Below are 22,194 nucleotides of genomic sequence, written 5' to 3'. Positions count from 1 at the left end.
GCTGCGGGTTAAACCGCTGAGCTGTCGATCGGAAGGTCGGCGGTTCGAAACCGCGCAGCGGGGTGAGCTCCCGTTGTTAATCCCAGCTCCTGCTCACCTAGCAGTTCGAAAACATGCAAATGTGAGTAGATCAATAGGTACCGCTTCGGCGGGAAGGTAACGGCGTTCCGAGTCGTCATGCTGGCCACATGACCCGGAAGTGTCTATGACAACGCCGGCTCCAAGGCTTAGAAACGGAGATGAGCACCGCCCCCTAGAGTCGGATTCGACTGGACTTTACGTCAAGGGAAACCTTTACCTTTACTATACATTCATTCCACCATGCTATAGTGCATTCTTGAGCATCTCTTCTCTAAGGTTCAAGCCTAACTGTCCCCAAATAATTAATCTGTTTCCAGTTATGAAAACAGCCTGTCCAATCATTTAATCATGTCTTTAATCCAGCATTTGATCTAAATAGTTATGGACACTATGGCCTTAAAGAGAGGACCTTCTGGACTTATGGAAGAAAGGATCCAGAATATAACCCTGCTCTGTTTGGTAAGTCAACATCTTCCTCCAAACCTGAAGATGTCAGAATAACTTTACAATAAGTAGCAGAAAGAAATAATAAAAAAAACACAAGGCTATAAAAAGAAACAATACAAAAAATCCCAATCTTAGCAGGAACAAATCTATGCATAACCAGCAATTCCATTATTCTTCCTCTCATATTTTTTCCTGAATAAAAAGTAGCTTTGGTAAGCTAACATTGGATATGAAGGGAGAAGTTTTTTCTTGACCAGCCTGACCCTGTCCCTGCATACCCCATACCCAGGCATAAAGCAGCTGTGGGCAGATTTGAGTACATAAATACAGGTAGTCCTCACTTAGCAACCACAATTGGGACTGGCAGCTCCATTGCTAAGCGATGCAGTTGCTAAGTGAAATATCACACAATCATGATGGACTTTTGACATCACTTCCCATTCAGTCATTAAGCAAGTCACAACAGGTCATTAAGCAAGACATCACGTGACCACAACTTGCGATTTTACTGCCAGCTTCTCCATTGACTCAGCATGTCAGAAGCCATCTGTGAAGCGCACGGGATGCTGCGACGGTCCTAAATGCCTGCTGGTTATGAAGTGCCCAAATGTTGATCATGTGACTGCAGGGATGCTGTGATGGTCATAAATGCGAGGACTGGTCATAAATTTACTTTTTCAGCACCGCTGTAACTTTGAATGGTTGCTAAACAGGGCAATCATTAAGTGAGTTCTACCTGTAATGCAAAAATTAAGACATCCCACCTAAATGTTGCCTATCTGCTACCAACTCCAAGTTCTCATTATCATTGGTTACTTTTGGATTAAAACAAAATGAAATTTAAGGAGAAGAATTACAGAAGTGTCCATTATACATAATTTTGACTTTAGACAATTAATGCACAGCACAATATAATCTACTTCTATATATTCTGTTTTTCAGAATATATTAATTTCATCTCTGATGATGCTAAATCTTTTACATGTGAACAAATTTAATTAATTATAGCAGTCCAAATGTCTTCCTCGAAACCTGTGCTATCAATACAGAAGGTATTGCACCAGTAGCCGGCTACAACTGAAACAGCGGAACTGAATAGCTCATTAACCACTAACAACTGTCTTAACCCCAAACTCTCTACAGAAAGTATTTCAACAAATATGAAAAAGCAATCAGCTAAATGAATGATCAGTTCGAATCATTCAGGATACCAGCTTCTGAAAATGAAACTAATGAAAAATGAAAAACCACATTTAAGGCCATTTGCTCTCTAATAATACAAATTTGAAATTTTATTTTTTTACATTAGTATGTTTTCATTGCCAGTGGCCCAGTTAATTAATGAATATATATATTATAAAAATACCACAAGCTAAATTTTGAATCCTTTCAAACCTCAAATCATTTTCTTATCATTACTACTTGAGCTATGCACAAGGGGAGAAAAACTTATCAAATTTGGTTAATTTCTACATCTCCCCAAATCCAAAAATGGAAGATGCTTTTCTCCTACTCTGAAGCTCCTAAACCATTTCTGTACATATCTATTTCCTTATAATAGGCCAAAGAAGGCTCCAATTGTTGACTAAAGCATCCTAGACACATGGAAAATCTAGTTATTATAATTTCTAAAGATATTGGAATTGGAATCTAGAGTCTAGTTTATGGAATTATGCACAGCAAATGAAAACCAATATTTCTAAATAAATGAATCAGTATCTACGTGGTATAAAATGCACATAATATATAGCAAGCTGCCATTTACATTAACATTTTTTGTGTAATATGGGGGGGGGTCTAATATCTGCAGTTAGTGAGATTAACAATCGTAGCAAAACAAGAGGTATCAGAAGCATAACTTTTTGGAATGGAGGAATAAAATTTGAAGAAAAAAAATCTTACACTTTTGGATGATATATACTGTAGTAGCATTTGAATAGCCATGCTCCTAATGGATACAAATGCCAAAATATAAAAGTGTTTTTGTACTAGTGTGCTATTTACATAAAAAATACAGTCACAAATAGCATAATCTCCATTTAATGGGATTATAATTTAATACTTGTAAGGAATAGTAAGGATTCATAAGGAAAAGACCAAAAATAATTTAAGACAGGATTTTCAAAACCAGCAAAGTAGGCATTCAAAACAGAGAGCAAGCAGTACAACTCACATTTTCTTTAAACTAAATACAATCTATCTCATCCTATATATAACAGTGCTTTCTTTCATGAGAATACATTTTGTACATAGATTAAAACCACAAATGTGGATTCTCCCACTCTCTCTTGACTTCTGTTCAACAGATAATGTTATTTGTTAATGATAGAAAATTCTTCCAGTGTTGTAATGTAAATGTTAATAGAATGGAAGAAAATGAAAACTTGCAACAAAACACAAAAGAATGTTCAAAGAGTGAAACAAATTCTGCCAGTACACTTTTTTCATCCTTCCTGATGGTACATCTAGGACAATTACAAGATGCTACTTCAGGTTCCCAATCCTGTTAGGCTGTGCAGAATGTTACGATGATCAATGGGCATAGTGTTAAAGACTACAAATTATTTAGGACAATTAAAAGGGGTGTATTCTGTCTGTGTATCTGTCCACCAGTATAGCAGATAATGAGGGAAGGCAGCTATAAAAAGAGTTTTATAGTACACTTTATAGTCCTTCTCTCCACATCTACTGGCCTCCAAATAAGACCAGGCATAACATCCCTTCATGGCCCCCAGTCTCCCACTCAAAGATTCTGAAACTAATAAATCAACTGAAAAGTGGGAAAGCCCCTGGCAGCCCCCAAAACCACGTGAGTTGCTGAAAGAAAATGCTGACAGGTGGGCTCCAGACCTAGCCTTCCTCTTTACCCACATCAGCAACACATTCCAGATGCCAGGTGAATGGAAGCAGTCCATAACTCTTCCTATTCCTAAGGCAGGCAACAGTACCAATCCCCTACATTTCTGTCTGGTCAGTCTACTGAGGTGTAATCAAAAAGCTATATGCCCACTTTTTGTACGTACTACAAGCTGCTGGAATAGGAGAAATTCCTGGCAGATGAGCAGGCAGGATTTAGAGAGGATAGATCTAAAATGGGCCAGTGCACCATCTTACAATTCTTAACAGAAAAATACACACAGGGATAGCAACACCCTTTATACATTGCTTTTATAGATCTAAAATCAGCCTTCGGATTCCATCCAAAGAGGCAGACTCTAGGGGAAGATCACCCTGACATCTATTGACTGACAGCTACTGTCACTAATCAGGATGCTTGCATGAAACACACTCACCAAAATTAGGTACAATAAAGCTGGGTATCTTACTGCAGACAACCCAATCTGTTGAGGAGTGAAACAGGGATGCATTTCAGCTCCCTGTTGTTTAATATCTATGTAGACTCTGGCCACTGCTCTTGCTAAAAAAAAAGAATTTCACTCTCCTAAGCTCAGGGATGGACCTTTGGAAATGCTGCTGTTGACTGCCAACACAGCAGTTCTCTCATTTAGACAGGTGGACCTTAGGAGAAGTTTGCGGACCTTAGCATAATTCTGTGGGGAAGAAAGGCATACTATTTATTTATTTAATTTTTATCCTGCCTTTATTACTCCAAGACTAACATTATGGTTTTCCTGGGAAGGATGAGGCAGTACAGAACTGAAACAACCACTTTTAAGCATGTATAGCTTTTTATTCACCTACCTGGAAAAAAAAATTAATTTGAAAAAATTAAGTAGTGCCAGCTGGCTGAATTTTAAACCTAGGCTTCCCTAAAAATTGCAGGTACTTAACATAGCTACAGAAATCTTTCCTTGCTGCCAAGGTAGAATATCTATCCCTCTCTCTCTCTCTCTCTCTCTCTCTGTCTATCATCTCCAGTGCAATAGGTACCTGTGGTCCTCTCTAGATATTGAATTCCTCCTCCTAGCATCCTTATTGACTGGCCATACCAACTAAAGCTGATGGGCATTGAATTTCAACAACATACAGTACACTGGGCTACAGATTACACTTCCATTTAATATTATTTTAAATTATTCACAATAATTTAAAACATTTAATGTATTTATAAGATTTAACCTATAAGATTAAATATCAAATGAATTTGTGTTCAGTTCTGTGCCATAATTTATAATATTTGTGAACAGTTAAAAGTCAAAGCAAGTGACAGCATACAGCTGACCTTGGCTGATCTTGAAAAAATTCTAAACAGGATCAGACTGGTCAGGCCTGGACGAACCACTACCAGGAAATCCCAGGGCTGCAGACAAGATGGGAAATTTTAAAAAAAAAAGTGACCATGTGGCCACTAGGACTCAAGTCAAGATCATTTATATGTTCCTACACATTAGGTGGTGGCATTGTTCTCAGGATACACTGGAGAATAGTAAGAAACAGCAATAACCAAGGAAAAGTGAAAATATGCTATAGAAGTAGGAGCCAAGAGAAATAATGGTGTCAGAAATTATCCAGGTTGTGGGAAGAATGAATATTCAATTTATAATGTTCTGCAGTATGTTCTATCCATGAAAATCAGTACTTTTGGCTTAATATTGGGCAGAACTATTTCAAAATAACTGCATATCATGATCATATATTATATAAAAGTTAATTAATTACCAAAGAGATTGCTAAAGGACTTACTGATAAGATTTATACAATCCATGAGAAAGAAAGAGTAATAGATGTTAATATGTTTTCTACTACAGATTAAGGTTACTATGGTAACTAATCATTTTTGGCCGGGTAAAGAGGTTGAATTTAATTGTCCTCTTTTCGGATGTTAATTTTTGCACCTGGGGAGAAGAACTTGCCTGAACTTGTTTTAGTTTCAGTTTCCCTTCTGTGTAGGCTTGCAGAGAATATGCAGCTGAGAGAAATCTCTCCTTTCAGCAAACAGCCTTTAAATATGTTTGTTTTCTGTAAATAAAATTATTTTTATAGAAATGCCTGGTGTGTGACTTCTCTGATCTCTCCTGGGCCAAAGGCCTTCTAAGCACTCTGCCAACAATAGATATATATGATGTCTTAAAGTTTTCCATATATTAGTATGCATAAAGATAATTTTTGTATGATATTATCAATTGTCTTCCATTACTATATAGGAAGAACAAGTAAAGAGTTAGAGATGAAGAGGCTGGCAAATTCAAACCTGGGACATATAATAAAGTCTCATAAAGCCACAGTCTGTAAGTCTACTACATAATATAGTATGGTAAAGTCCACCATAACCACAATGGCTGCATTTGAAGAAAGCCAGATTAAGAATGTTCAATATATTTTGGATTGCATTTTAAAGCAAACCAATCTGTACTGTAATTTCTCAATCAAAATGTAATTTTTAAAAAGAATGTTGTGTTAAAGTATTCAATTAAAAAAATCCTTCCTAGAGGTATATCAAATGTTATTTATATAAACATTTGTATATCTATATGTTTATTTATGTAAAAGTCAAGTCCATACTAAGTACATATTTAATTTAAAATATGTCCAAAAGCATAATTTGAACTCAGAAGGAGTTTCCAACCTTGAATTGGTATGCTAAAGGACACAAATGGAAAAGATAGTAACTGATTCAAAGAAGATCAAAGAAAGATGGAAGGAGTATACTGAAATACTGTACAGTAGAAATGTCAACATCCAAGATACCTTAGAAGGTATTCCCTATTTACAGTACAAGGACCTCTAGTACCAAAAGATGAAGTTATTGTAGATCACCACTCTGGTCATTATCAAGTCAGAAGACTACAGGAACTGATGGAATACCCACTGAAAATGGCAAACAACCGAAGAACAATCAGCAAAGTTTCTAACCAAGCTATGGCAGCAAATCTGGAGAATGACACAGTGGCCAACAGATTAGAACTGATCAATCTACACTCCAATACCAAAAAAAGGAGACTTTAATAGAGTGTCCAAACTACTGTACAATATCCTTAATTTCACATGCTAGCAAAATAAAGCTTAGGATCATCCAACTCACATTAGAGCCATACATGGAAAAGGAGATGCCAGATGTTCAACCTGATTTTAGAAAAGGAAAATGAGATTTTATTGCTGATGCATGCTGGATAATTGAGAAAGCCAAAGAATATGAAAAAGAAGTCAGTATGTGCTTCATTGATTATAGAAAGGCCTTCAATTCTGTCAATCATGTCAATGTGCTCAGAAAAATGGGAATCCCAGAACATCTAATTGTCCTCATGAGAAACTTATGACCACTGTATTGTGGTCAGGAAGTCACAATACAGACAGAACATGGTGAAATAGACTGGCTCCAGGTCAGCAAAAGAGACAAGGCTGTATACCCTCCCCTTATTTATTCAACCTATATGCTGAATATATATTAAGGGAAGCTGGATTGGAAGAAGATGAGCATGGTTTTAAAACTGAAGGAAGAAATATCAATAACCTGCGCCATGCTGATGACACTATCGTGATAGCCAAAAATGCAAAGATCTGTAAGTTCTAGTAATAAAAGTTAAAAAGCAAAGTGAAAAAATAGACTAAAATTAAACATAAAGAAGACCAAACTAATGACAACAGGTACAGCAACCAGCCTTAGAACTGACAATGAAGATATTGAAATGCTAGATAGCTTCTGTCTTTTAGAATCAACCATCAAGAATAAAGGAAAAAGGCTCAAGAAATACATTGCAGATTAGCACTTGGTAGAGTGGCCATGAAGGACTTGGAAAAGATATTCAGTTGCTGTGATCTGTTTATACCTTCAGAGAATAGTGCAGACAATGGTATACCCTGATACTTTATGGAAGCAAAAGTTGGCCTTTAAAGAAGCCGGATAGAAAGAATATTGATGCTTTTGAACTTTGGTGTTGGAGAAGACTCCTGAGAATACCAGGTTAACAAACAAATGGATCATAAAACAAATCCACCCAGAGTTCTCACTTATCCTACTTTGGACACATTATGTGAAGACCCAGCTGCTGGAGAAGGCTCTAATGCTGGGAAAGGGGGAAGGAAAGAGAGGAGGACGATCAGCACCAAGGTGGATCAACTTGTGTGATGAATGCACAGTGGTACAGTAGTACAGTGGTGATGACCTGATGGGACAGATCGTCATGGAGAAAATCTATCAGTCACTAAAAAGTCAACATCAACTTGATGGCACATAATCTATCAAGCAAAGCACCTCAATTTTTGCATGGTTTTAAAATTGCTTACTTTTCCATAATGTCCAAGGCAATTAAAAACAGTACCATTAAAAAAACCCTCACATTTTCAGATGTGATGTCAAGGACACTGTCCTGTACAGTACATTTTATATTGCATTCTACTGCATTTGTAGCACTAAAGCACTTTATAATTATTAAGCAAGTTTGTGGAAAGTTATCAAATATTTCAACAGTTCAGGAAGCTAAGTTATCATCAATAACATATTCTCAGCCCAGCTTCTATGAAAAGAGTTATAAAGGAAATGAAAATCTTACCCTGAAAGCTATGTGTATGTGATGTTATTGTTTTGAAAATACAATAGGAGATCCCAGAAAGAAAGAGCTGATGAGCACAGGTAGAAGAAGGAATACAGTGATATTGTAATTTTTTTAATGATGGTATATGCATTGCAAATTCCTGTTAGAAACTTTAGCCCCAGTCCCTAGTAGAAAAAATATAAAAATCTGAGATTGCCTGCAACCACCACCAGCATGAATTATTAAACATAATGGAAGATAAGTAAGGAGGCAAATATGGATACTTGGAAATACTCTAATTTGCAAAACTTTGAAACACTCTCAAAGGATCAACCATGCATATGCAAGCACAGGAACAAATTTTTAGAGTGAGATCTGCTGTAAAGTGAACACATGGAACACTGTACCATATCCACCAATCTGCCTCTGCCTCTATCTTAAAGGCTGAAGCCTTGAACATCTGCTAAAACAAAATGAGAATATGACCATTTTAAAGTTAGGTAGGGGACAATATGACAGGAAGCAAGGATATGGGTGCAGATTGACTCAATGTCTGAGTGATTGGAAGAAATGCATGCATTAGGCAATTAAAATTCCTGTTCCATAGGGTTTTCTAGATCAGCACAATCACTTTATTCTGAATGGTTTCCAACCATATAAACTACTGATCACAGAAGGGATATGACATTTATGGTTAGAATAGCTGTACTATGTCTAGTAAAGGTAAAGGCAAAGATTTCCCTTGACATTTAGTCCAGTCGTGTCCGACTCTGGGGGCGGTGCTCATCTCCATTTCAAAGCCGAAGAGCCGGTGTTTGTCCGTAGACACTTCCGTGGTCATGTGGCCGGCATGACTAAACGGAACGCCGTTGTCCTAACAGCCAGGAACCACGCTGAGACAAGGAACAGGTCTCTAGTGTTTTATTGCTGCTACATAACAGGAAAATCCTAACAAACTGAAGAAACGTGGGAAAAACCCAGACATATAAACCCCAAAACTTAAGGCGGGCCCGATCTGTGTCTCTTGGAATGGCTACCTAATTCCTCAGTGCTACGCATGCGCTTTACAGCCTGGATGGGAGCCCCCTGCTCGCCATCCTTACTCATGACAGCCGTTACCTGCCCGCCGAAGCAGTACCTATTAATCTACTCACATTTGTATGTTTTCGAACTGCTAGGTCGGCAGGAGGATGGTACTATGTCTAGGCCTCTAATAAAACACTGAGATGGTTTCCTGTAAGTCAGAAGACTGAAAGTAACAACTATCTGCAATCAGCTTGATTTCTTAGGACAAGTTTAGGCAGAGGCTTATTAACTAGGGAAAAAACCCTTTTTCATATATGTTATATTTAGTGCATAGACGAAAGAGAAATGTTTGATTCCTAAAGCAATCAAACTGAGTTGTTTTTCTTGTAAGTGCATCACAAATGGCAAATTAGATGTAGCACACACACGGAATTACTCAATATTATATTTAATTCATCTTATGAGTTGTTTTTCCTCCATGCCAATATATATTAATTCAATTTTAAAAAGAAAGCACAGAAGAATTACAAGATTTGTCACCAAAGTGACATTCCTCTGCAAAAGTTAATTGGCTTGATACTAAAGGTTCATAGAAGAAGCAATTGGATCCAACAGAACTTCTGCAGGCAGTCAAGGGAAAGTAGTTTTGTCAGTGTCCCTTCAGGCACCTTCTTCTATGCCATCTAAGAGAAGCTCCAACATTCTGGAGCAGGACTTTGTGGAGCTGCAAGATAAAAAAATTGGAGACCCACCAGTACCAAATATGATGGCTGAAATTCTGACTGTTGAATTCTGGATCCCTACAGTGTACATTTGTCTAAGATTTTTTTTAGTATAGATTGAGAAAGTATGCAGAACTAGTATATACCCCATGGATATGATAAATATATAAATACAAGATGTCATAGATTAAAGTTAGATGATTCCTGTTCCAGCTACAACAAAAAGAAATAGGTTCATGAAATGAAACATTCATTATAGGCAAGATGTAAATCTCATTAATAGCAAAGCTGGAAAAAGTCATACATAGATTAAAATGATGAGACTCATTGGACAATGCTAAAGTATAGATGGGGAATACATGATTTTTATAAACTGAACAACACTTAGATTACAGTAAAAGAAAACTATAAATTTTACTCTGAAAAAAATGCTAATGTACGATTCAAGCAGTTCATTAGAATCTGAGGAAACACACACACACACACATTCATATTATTCTGAAATATTTTATTAACTGGGAGATTTTCAGTAAGATGGCAGAGAAAATTCTACAAGTAGTAATAAAAAAATTCTATCTTTGTGTATATAGTGTAATGACTATAAAATGCAAAATTTCTTGCAAAGCATACTAGAAGCCCTGGTTGACAGAGTCAAGTTCCTTGTTAATCAGTAACTGAAGGGTTTTTTTAAAAAACTGTATAATAGCCTCCCTTTTTACCTTTATATGAAAATAATTATAACAATTGAATGGACATGGTAGTATAAACCCAATTTGATAATGATTCTGATTGAGCCTATCCTGTTACCTAAGTAGCCATAGCATTAACTATACTGAAAAGTAGAATGGGTTTCTTTACTTGGAAGAAGCCAGTGGGCTTCTATTAAATAATAAGGAGAAGGACGTTTGAAGTTCCAAGCCAAGATGCTATGTACTACTTACCTTCAAAAGTCAAATAAAACTTTCCTCTGTCAAACCAGACGAGAGAAGGCTGTTCATTCTCTGTATGGCCGGGAGTTGAAGCGGAATGGGAAAGGTTAAGGAGAGGGAGAGAGAAGCACATAAGTGTGAGTCACAAAGGCAGGTTATTAATCTCACTACAGGGGAAGAAGAGGTGCTGCAAGTTGTTAATGTGCAAGAAAAGCTGGAGAGGATTTTAATTGACAGTGTTCTTGTTTTGTTTTGGGAAGAAACAAAATAAGCAAGTATGGAATCCTTCTAGATGGGGGATAACAGTGAACTGCTGAAAAGGTGATTGAGCTCTTTTCTCTCACTTGGTGGGGTATAATATCAACGTCTGGTATCAGTTTAATGTAGTTTAGTTCCAGTAGCTTTGAGTGGAATTTGCCATTTATGTGTCCTTTCCCTTTGAAAGATGATGCTGCAATCTTGGAAAGTTCTTCGAGCATGAAACATCTGAAAATGCCGCACCAAATAATGTTGCACACATGTCTTAAAGCAAAGATCAATCGAGGGGAAGCCTAAAGAAATTGCTGGGGATACATGCACAATTTTTGAAGCTAACATATACTGTAATTCTGATATTATGGATCTTCAGAATGGATGGCCTTCCCAAGGGGACATTAAAATCTGGCTCAGAGTTTTCCTAGTAGCAGTGCTTAACTGGGATTAATAAACTGGTGGGCAGAATTTCTGTGATGCTGGATACATGCATGGTTTTATCCATCCTTTTACTTTATTAAAATTCCAAACTAAGAAACTTTTTAACAGTACACGTCAAAAATTAACAGTTTCTTTGATGTACACCATTTAAGGATTCAGGGAACATAACTACTGGAAGTACATAATTAACTTCTACTACTAAAGTTAAAGCATATCTGGCCCTGAAATTCCTGGAAACAGTGTGTGTGTGTGTGTATCTGTCTGCCTGTCTGAGTTCTTTGGAAGAAGAGCAGGGCATAATAATTAATTTTTTGTGCATAATAGTCCTTAATACGTTTTATTATTCCTGACATATTAAAATGTTGTAAGTCAAACAGTATGTCACCACTCATAAACTCATTGTGGAGAAACTATCATGCAAAAGACTGTATTTTTATGTGCAGCATGAGTTCCTCTATATCAGCTATGCATTTAATGCATTTGACACTCAAGGCCCATGAGGGTGGTAGTGAAGAAAGCATTCAGGTGACAATGGCTTGGATTTTAAATCCAGTTTTTTAAAAAAAAACAACAATAACTGTGCTCGTACAGTACCTGCAGGTGTTTCACAGTGCCTTGCAAACATGGGCAATGTGTCATTATAAGCATCATCTTCCGAAACCCACAAGCAAAAGAAATGCAAAAGAAAAACAATGAAAACACAAATTCTAAATGAAAACTAAGTAGCTCCTTATTAACCAAATCCACAAATATTGCAATAAAAAAAAGATCTTACATAGAAATGATGGATGTAACTCTTTTATTATCAAAATCATATTCAATACTACTACCAACACAAAAACAAATACAAGAAATGACAAAGTAATGAATGGAATCTGTGCCATATTCTTTTGGGCAAAGTATAAACCTATGGGATAATCTTTAGAAACTAAGAGAACAATTTTGGTCTAGTGGTTAAGGTGCTGGGCTAGAAACCAGGAGACTGAGAGTTCTAGTCCTGCCTTAGGCAAGAAAGCCGGCCAGGTGACCTTGGGCCAGTCACTCTCTCTCAGCCCAACTCACCTCACAGGGTTGTTGTTGTGGGGAAAACAGGAGGAGGAAGGAGTATTAGGTATGTTCGCCACCTTGAGTTATTTATAAAAATAATAAAGGCGGGATAGAAAATAAATAAAAAATAAAAAATATATGAGAAAATAATATAAGATTGATAAGTGTAAGTCTCTGTGTTACTTAATATTACTCTTCATTTCAAATGAATGTGTTGGCAAACCCTTCAATTTTTTAGATTCATAGAATTTAAAATCTTGCCCTTCCCATCTACTCCTGCCTATTGCAATCATACCTGATGATATGTTACTTATTTTTATCCAAAACCTTAATAAAATTGTATTTCTCTGTTTTCAAGTATTATATTTCATTCAATCATTCTTACAATTTGAAGGTTATGTCCCAGTGCATATCCTCCCAAATCTGTTTTGCTGTAATTGGGAGTAACTTGCCTGTTTGTGATCCTACTGTAGTGAAGGCCCAGCAACAGGGGGACCTGCTCCAAGGGACAAGTTCCCAGCATGTACTTGTGAACCCTACGTTGATTGTTCAAATGAACGGCCCAAACTAATCTTTGTACAACCAAGTTTGGCTCAACAGTAATTGCTACTTCATCCCCATAATGGAAGCTGCCCATCGTGTTTTTGCCTTGAGCTAGAAACAATTATATGCTAAGCCATTATATGCTAAGCCATTCACAATATTCAGCACACCTTGTGACATTATATGCAATTGGCTAAGCCCATCCCATCTCATCCATTTCCAGACTGCAATATCAATTTTGACAGCAATTTTGACAGAATCAACAGGCTTTTGGGGTAAATGAAGCTTTCAAACCGGCATGGTAAGTATACCCTCTTGTTTTTAGAAGATAGGGGACTAAATTCCATTTATTTTCTTCCAAAGCCAATACATTCTGAAAAATTCCCTGTTTTTTTTTAATATTATAGGAAAAATTGAAGGGAGATTGTTAAAATTAGGATACCTGTGGGAAATACGGTCCTTCCCTCCGTCCCTACTCAGGGAGAGCATGGGGAGAACACAGAATTTGAAAATTTAATGATTGTTTTCTTCATTTGTAACAATGAAACAATTTTTTGAGCACGGCCACAGACATCCAACAATACCAAATGGACAAAACAGGTTGCTATAATACAAAGAAAAAAAACTTATATGCTTGCATTCAATAACACATTAAAAATAGTCTTAAAAATAGTTTGCCTACAATGTGATCATTCCTATGGCTCTCTCTAGAAGAGAAATACAGATTCAACATATTTCAAATATAGAAGTTGAGAAAATAAATTACATTGTGTTAAATAGATCTAGTTGGAGTCTTATTTTAATATTCTGAGCATAAACAGTGCTTAGCTATTTATTCATAACACATAAGTAATCATTAAACACAACAATGATGATAAAATAGGAATCAATATAATTTCTTAGCCATTTTCTTGTGTAATTTTTCCTATCATTTTGTGCTACAACCTATCTATATCCCATTATATTTTTGACAAAATCTCCAAGACTATTAATCTACTATAAACACAACCACTATATTTTGGTAATTTTAATTTCTATAGAAGGTTTCATTAAATATACCTAAGGAGTTCCACTAAACATAGTAATTATTCTAAGCTAAATTGTACATGGTTAATTAATCATGCTTTTGTTTTAACTTTATCAAGGTCCTGCATATTATTAGACAAACAACAACACAACAGAAGTGGTCTTAAGAGAACTTCACCTTTTTACTTATTGTGACTAACTAAAGATTGGAGTTTGCAAGTCCATTGAAAAGCTTTAAAAGTGTACAAAGACTGTAAACATTTCTTTGTTAGACAACACTTTCCTGATATTGCTTGAATTATATTTTAATTGTTGCTTGAACAATCAGGATTTTTTTCAAGTATGGAACTTACAAGTTGGGTAGACTCAGTAAAAACTTGAAAAAATGCAAAATATAATTATTTCTGCACTTTCCATTTCTCCACATAACAATTTAAAGATTAATCAGTTGAGTAACCATATTTCATAACAGTCCAAGAATCTAACTCTGATATAGAAGATTCATTTTCCCTACAAAAGCTGCAATCCAAAGTCAGTAGAAACTATTAATTATATTTTTAAAAAGTAAAACATTTTATGTTACATTTTTCTGAAATATTTCACACTGTCAGAAATAGAATTCCAAAGAAACATAAGCAGAGCCATACTTCTAATCACCAAAGTACTGTATATGACAAACAAACTGTTTTTCTTCAAATGATGTTTGTGTTAAGTAAAGGAAAACTATTATTTCAGTGGAAAATAGGGTCCTTCCTTCTAATCTACTAACCCTTCACAGATCAAGACAAATTCCAATTTAGAGGTTTCACAAATCTCTGAAAGACTGATTTGCAACTTTAATTTTTGAAATACTCTCACTATCTGAAGATTTGACAGCATGCTCCTTAAAAACTATACTGAGTAACATCAATTTCTGACAAAATGCACTAATACATGGAACATTCAACTTCACACAGAGTACAAGCATTTGAGTCACTGATGACAAAGCCTATTAAAGACCACAGTTTGCAACATTAAATGAATTGCTATTCGTTCCAATGATTATATAGACTGATAAAATGCTTGCCATTCTATTGACCAACAGCAAATAAAAACAAATGAGATAAATAAGAATTAGGAAAGAAGTCAGAAAATTGCCTCAAGTGATCTCCCCAATCTCACATGACACATAATAGGCAGAAGTAAATGAAACTGAATTTAGATTTTTCAGAAAGGCAACAAATATTTAGAAGCATCCAATTAAACGTTTAACAAGTTATTAATTGAATGCATGCTCTAGCTGAAAGTAAATTCATTTCCTAATAACAAAAATGAATACATAAAATAATATTTTAGAGTTAAAAGATAAACACTTTCTGTAAAAGGGAAATCATGGTATCATATATTCATCATTTAAAGAGAAATACAAACATTTCAGTTCATTCTGATTTCTCATATTGTCAAGTTTGGTTTATTTTGAAAGACTGATTTCAATCAGAATAGTCAGGTAGACAATTAGAATGCCTTTTCCGTCCACATAGACTAGAAAAGAGTTGAGAGAAAATTGAGGTAAGAGGGGCATAGAACAGGAATGCTGATAAAGCACAGATTAGATTGATACTAGAACGGGTCCAGAAGTATGTAAAACAACAGCAAAGAAAAGAAAGCAGCCTAGCAATAAATGAGAATTAAACGTCACAAAGTTGTTGTGCAGAAGAGCACAAATGTAGATGAAATTAGAAGCAGGTCAAGGGGCAAATCTGAAACTTGCAGCAGAATGAACCACATCTGACACAGAAATTTTTAAAACAGAAAGGTTTGCAAACGAAATTGAGCATGGCAGTGGGAATCGGAATATATGATCCAAGAAGGTGAGAATGAAGACGAAAGTGAAAGAAGCAGCAGCAGAAGAGGACAGGAGGAACAAGAAAGACTAAACAAACAAACAAACAAAAATGAATAAAACAAAACAAAAGGAAAGGATAAATAGAATATTTGTGATTTTAACAAGTACAGTCTACCTTCTACTTAGGGAGGAATAATATTTTCAGTAAAACTCCACATTTCAAATTCTTAGAAAGTTAAATCAGAAATATTTTCAACTGCTTTTAAAGTTTTGTTGTTATTCAGTTTCAGCAGTTCAAAATAAAAAAAAATAGTTCATAACATCACTTTTTTGACAGTCAATATATAGCTCGTTCCTGCTTTCTCTATTAAGAATAATTATGTATTGCATTTTCTTCATTTATTTAGTATAACTATATCTAATTTAGCAATGATTCCTACAGTTATCAAATGGTCAGGCTGCTGTTCTTTTTTTATAGCCTCTTGGGCAAGTATAAGCCTGGCACATTCCAGATTCTTTCAGCTACAAATACTATACTCCTTTGCCATTAAAACTACAGAAGAGAGATAAAATCAAGAAATATCTAGAAGGAACCAAGCTGTCTACCTTACCAAACTAACACAGGGCACTTTCAGACATTGCTACCAATCAACTCATGGAGCAGATTGTAACCTTCACCAAACAAACAAGCTCACTGCTGATGAATTGCACTTTACTTAGATTGGGCTTCCTCCACCTGTGGTCATGATGGTCTATCCAAATGAGGAGTTTCTCCCTGCAGGCAGCAAATGGTGGCAATCCATGTGTTATCTTTAACTGGGCACCCCAGATGGCCAAAAGAGGAAATGCCTGGCAACTCCTCACTGCCCAATGTCTACATTCCCAGTAAGGTGGCAGGGTCGAAGAACATGATAAAAAGACCAAAATCCATAAATAGCCTGACAAGGTATATGCCACCATGATGACAAGATGAGAGACTTCTTTTTTGGTTTTGGAGGGGAAATAGGATTTCTTTGATGATTTACAACTAAGGGGCAAGAAAGAGGCTCTTGGATACTGGCCATCGTATTGACCCAAAAGGGCATGTTCTGATATGCTGTTAGTTTTCTGCAAATGCTATAGACCTGTGGCACAGGGAAGCTTACAGTATGGTAACATTAACAGACAGAACAGCCCTTTCAAGTTCTGTTCCCTTTCAAATGTAAAATCAGAATACTTGGGTGATACAAAGCTGGTTTCCCTTTGTTCCTCCCTCTCTCTCTGTTAAATTGCCAAGATATTAAGGGATATACATGGCAGTTCTATACATACACATGTTCTGAGTATCAGAAAGCACCTTGTTCAATCCATAAACAGTTTCTTCAGGTAAAAGGTATGCTAGTTTTAACTAAGAGCTTTTTAATGGAAAAATCTGACACTGCCTGAGATCTATTCCTCTCCTGCTCTAATTCCTTGCTGGAAAACCTCAGACATAATTAAAAATGTAACTTTCTGAACTTCATGTAATTTGTATGTTGGCTAGGTGTTCTGTCTATATAACCTAGGGGAAAAAAGTGGATTTGCAGGCAGGATATGAATATGGTCCTCTTTAGATCCTACTATCCTATAAAGATATGTAAAAATGTAGTGGTCCAAAGAGAATCACAGTTGCAATTCTCTGTTATGGAGAGTGTTTTTCTCTGCTTTCATTCAGCGTGATCATGACAACGAAACAAAGAAAACATAACCAAAATAAAAGGTTTCAGGCACCAAAGGATTTAAGCCATTCTGCTAATGGAAACTATTGTTCAAAAGAAAAAAAAATTGTTACCAATTGTAGGAGTAGTAGCTGCACTCAAGGAATTGGTGGATGAAATAGAAGAGGTGCTTTCAGCACGTGCTAAAGGTGCTATTGGAGGAGGACTAGATGAGTGAACTGGAGGGCTGAAAGGTCTGGACTATAGATAAACACAAACAACATTAAAAATATATACAATAATCACTTAGTGAACCCACTCAAAAATATCCATAACTCTACATAGTCTTAGATTTTGGGGAATATCAAGAATTAATCCATACACATTATGTAGATGCTTACTCTGATTTTTCAGCAGCCATTTCCTGACTACAACTGATTGCAAGTTTCATCTTTGATTAATATAATCTTTGGTTTGCCAGCTCTCACTCTTCATCCAGGAACAGGGTGAAGCCAAAGATTTGGGCCACTTTTGAATGTTTTTGTTTTGAAGACTGGGGAGAAGTGAAGAAGCACAATGGAGTTTTTTCTTTCTTAAGGGGTAAAACCCTGCATCCATCCTTAAAATCCCTAAACCAATGCCAAAATCATGTCTGGTTTTATCCACTTTTGAGAGGCCAATAGCTGACAGAAGGTACATATTCCAACCTGATCTATAGGTTCTGGATTCAGACTTGCCATTCAGTAAATGGGAGTAATAAGGACTCACCTGACAGGAGGCTGGGACTAAATTGTTAGCTGATTTCCCTTTCCCCCACAGACTTCAACTCCATCTCCCATGCTCTCAGTAGTCAGAGAACAGTTTTTCAAAGGAGCATAGTGTCCTGACCTGCTGGCTTTCAGCAAGTTGTAAATTAACTAGGCATTTTCAGTTAATTTGCAAGACAAGCTGACAGTTTAATTCAATCTAAGTTCAGCCCTAGAATTCTGTCTTAACAAACTGGATTCAAAGGGCAAGATAGGAAATCAAGAATTCCAGCAGAGAAAGGGCCCATGAGAATTGGTTGTAATAGAATTTTTTTCCAGTTTTAACTGTACTTGGACAAAGATTTAATGCTATGAGCCTTCAGATGCCTATCAGTTCTAATTTCAAGTATATATATTACTTGAAGGGCATATATTACTTATAAAAAACCCTGCTCACGCTATGCGCTTCTCCCCACAGATATGGACTTTTCTCTCTAACCTCGAGCTCTGTGCCCAAAGCCAATGATGCTCCTGAGGGCTGGGTGGTCTTGTTTTTGGTGTCTCTGGGGGCAGAGGTTAGAGTAGTGCAATCTAAAGTAAACCTTATAGTGTACTGAATTCTGAACTCTTTGTATCAGTATTGCTAGTTGGGCTGGACTTCTCTGTATCAGCTGTCTAATAATCCCTTCCTATTCCTCCTCCTTATAAAAGGAGGAATCATAGGCTGGAGTCACGACAGATAGGTGAAGATGTTTTAGCAAAAGTCACATCCCAGCTCCATCTTTCAGCCTGTTAAGTAAGTCTGTATCCAATCCTATATTTTTAGTAAACATGAGAATAACTTGTGGAGAAATAGTTTGCAAACAGTAGCAACTGTGATTCACTTGGAAGAATAAAGAACTATAAATTATTATCACTTCTTTGCACGACAAATGCTTGGTAGATGTTCTTGCTAAATTAAGAATTCTAAGAAAAAAGCTTCATGAAAGCCAACAAAACTAGCCCACAATTTTAAATTTAATTTCATTTTAAAAAATCTATCAGTATATTATAATAATCTTCTGTATAGTTTCAAATAAAAGCAGAAATCTAGCTAGAGACCTAGCAACCATAATTTGTAATATATTTTATTTATTTACTTAATTACTCTCATATACCACATACTCACAACAAAGCCAGCCCACAGTAGTTAATATGATATTTGTTCATATCTACAGTATTTAGCTGCTCCATAATAGGTAGAAGACATCCTAATTCAGTGTAGTTAGCAATTTGTAAAAAAGCAAAACATACCACATCAACACCTGGCTTTCCTGGAGGTAACTTTGGGCGTGATGGGGGTCTAGGTGGCGGTGGCGGCGGAGTAGGGCTGCTGCAAGATGTCAGTGGGGTTGCAGGGCGAGCAGGTGATGATGATCCTGAAAAAATGTACATTATTAGTATGGTATTAAGCTGTTCTCATGGCAGTTCCCTCCTACCTTTGATGAATATCCCACAGTATGGAGTAGTCAATCAAGCTAAACAACTGCAAAATCAGCTTTGGATTTAGATCAGGGGTAACTGAGTAAATATGCACATTCATATATGTGGACAGAAATCAGATAAAGTCAGAAAGTTGCTAACCAGATAGGTAACCATAAAATGGAAAGGCTTATTTCTTTGTTTTTGTGCCAGTGTAATTTTCACATGTACATGACAATAAATATACTTTGGCTATATTTGCTTCTGCGGAAACCTTGTGAAGTTTAATTAGAAAGGAACACTGGTTGAACTGCACCCATTTTAGATTAAATGTGGCTACTCAACATTCCAAAGTATTGCCTCCTTTCTTTAGTATTAACTTCTAATAAGTGTTCTTGTTCCAAAAATACAATAGGGGATGCTGCAGAAAGTAACAATGATGAAACTAGATACAGTGCAGACCTACGCATAGTTATTTAGAAATAAATCCAACTATGTTCAGTTGCATGTTCAAATGGATTTGCAACCTTAGTGAATGGTAAGGCAAAGTAAAAAAGAAGTATAAAAAGCTGGCAAATCAGAAAACATCCACAGATGACTAGAATCATGAAAATCTTATGTCACTCTTTGGAGAAAAATGCATGTATTTAAGAAACTGATATAATTCTTACTCCTTCAAGGTAATTTTTCCCAAAGTGTCAGACAATTTTCTGCATTGCCACTGACAATTGTTAAATAAGCTGTTTCATTTATAAAAGAATAATACTGAAACTGATTAAGTCACATGCCAAGGTAAATCCAACTACTGTACAATTTCTTATTTTTATTTTTTTTGCCAACAGACTAGAATGTCTTTTTGAAACTTAAGTATATGAGGTATCTTTAAAAAGTGGCCTAAGAGAACTACAATATCATATCCCAAATGGCTTTCAATGACATCTGAGCTATTACTTATGATTGGTGACATCAAATGTGTGTTTTAATTGGAAGAATTCATGCTGTGCCTTCTTTGTACTCTATCAGTATTCTTCCTGGAAACTAGAACAATTGTAGCATGGGAGGAATCCACAGCATGGACTCCTTGTATACACTGTGAGCATACAGCAGTGATTAGTGAGTACCACAGGAAAGAGTTGTGATGCAGTTGCTCTTTATGCTGCCAAAGGGAGCAATAAAAATGGGCCGTAAAACTTGTAAGGATATATATACTTATGATACTATCCATTCCAGCAGATAGTACAATATATTTCCCCTTTCTCCCAAGATGAAAAGTACATACATCGACAATAGTTAAGTGATAGGGCTGTGCAAAGCATTTGAAAGGGGTGCTTTGTCAAATGTGTGGTGTGAATGAAGCACCCCTGCTTGAAGAGTTAAAGCCGCCACATCCTCCAGAAGGCTTGGAGTAACTGCTTGGAAGGATTTGCCTTACTGTCTGCAGGTACGGTACGCATGCGTGCAATGTCACTTTGTGGGCAGTCTCTGTAGAAGCATTGCCTGTACATGCATACAAATACCCAGGCAGCTAAGACAGCCTTCAGAAGGAAGAGTTCACTTTAATACTTTGAGGAGGAATACTTGGCTTGTGTAACATACTTTGCAAAGAGCCCATTTTAAAAATGTTTGGCACAGCCCATTTAAATGGCAAAGGTTTATTTCAAGTGAATAAAGAAAGGAGGTCCATATTCAACCAATCAGATTTTTGTTGGGTTTTCATAAGTCCTAAAGTGAACCCTTTAGTGTCAAACAAGACATTCTTGTCAGGAGGTTGATTTATCCTATCAGTATTAGTGAGACTTATAAGCACTGACTGATCACATGCTTCATGCAGTCAGTAAAACACTCAGCTGCAAGGAGAGGGTAGATGGATGGAGCTTTAAAATACAGCACCATAAATTATTATGGAATGGTTGTTGCATCAATAATGTCCCATTTGCTAAGCGTGCTCTGAATATTTCGCTTACCCAAGATAAGGTTTTGGGAAAACTCTGACAATTTAGTTTATTTTTTAGTGATCCCATACTGCTGGAGTAGGACATTCTTTGCTCTGAAACTACCCTTCCTTCCTTCCTTCCTTCCTTCCTATCACAAAAAGTATTTCTGAAAAATGATTACACAAATATTAATTCTGTACTGCTGTACAACTCAGGTTTCTCTATTAGTGATAAATGAAAGAAAGAGGGAATGTATAGTGATGAACCCATGCTATGAAACTGATGGAACTTTTATAAGAATACATCTATCTTCTGGAAGCACCAAAGGAGCTTTATATTTAAGGGATGATATACAGTGTTGAAAATGTTTTTACAAAATCTTCAGATAGCTCAATTTTCTAAAATATAATATTTAGGATAGAAATCACCCTCAAAATTAAAACAAGGAATGGACACTTTTTAATAGAACTATCAAATCAGTACCCATGTAATATGTTGAGATTGATTTGACTGACAACAGAAAAGGCATTATTTTGAAACTTCTGATCCAACTCCAATCAATAGTTATGATAATTTTGGTGGTAACTGACATTTCAAAGGGCTAG

The 22,194-nt window shown here is 36.2% G+C and overlaps 1 protein-coding gene across 1 annotated transcript in view; it reads right to left on the bottom strand.

Moving 5' to 3' along the window:
* The window catches only part of SGIP1 (SH3GL interacting endocytic adaptor 1), a 113,113-nt gene that overhangs the window by 28,443 nt on the left and 62,476 nt on the right, over positions 1 to 22,194 (bottom strand). Inside the window, exons 16-18 of the mRNA XM_063299857.1 lie at positions 19,488 to 19,612; positions 17,583 to 17,709; positions 10,651 to 10,710 (exon numbers count right to left, since the gene is read on the bottom strand). Coding sequence (XP_063155927.1) covers positions 10,651 to 10,710; positions 17,583 to 17,709; positions 19,488 to 19,612 — 312 coding nt within the window. The remainder of the gene's footprint in view (positions 1 to 10,650; positions 10,711 to 17,582; positions 17,710 to 19,487; positions 19,613 to 22,194) is intronic.

Source organism: Candoia aspera, chromosome 3 (assembly GCF_035149785.1).
Source record: "Candoia aspera isolate rCanAsp1 chromosome 3, rCanAsp1.hap2, whole genome shotgun sequence".
NCBI classification, from domain to species: Eukaryota; Metazoa; Chordata; class Lepidosauria; order Squamata; family Boidae; genus Candoia; species Candoia aspera.
This window is presented reverse-complemented; position numbering and strand designations above follow the sequence as displayed.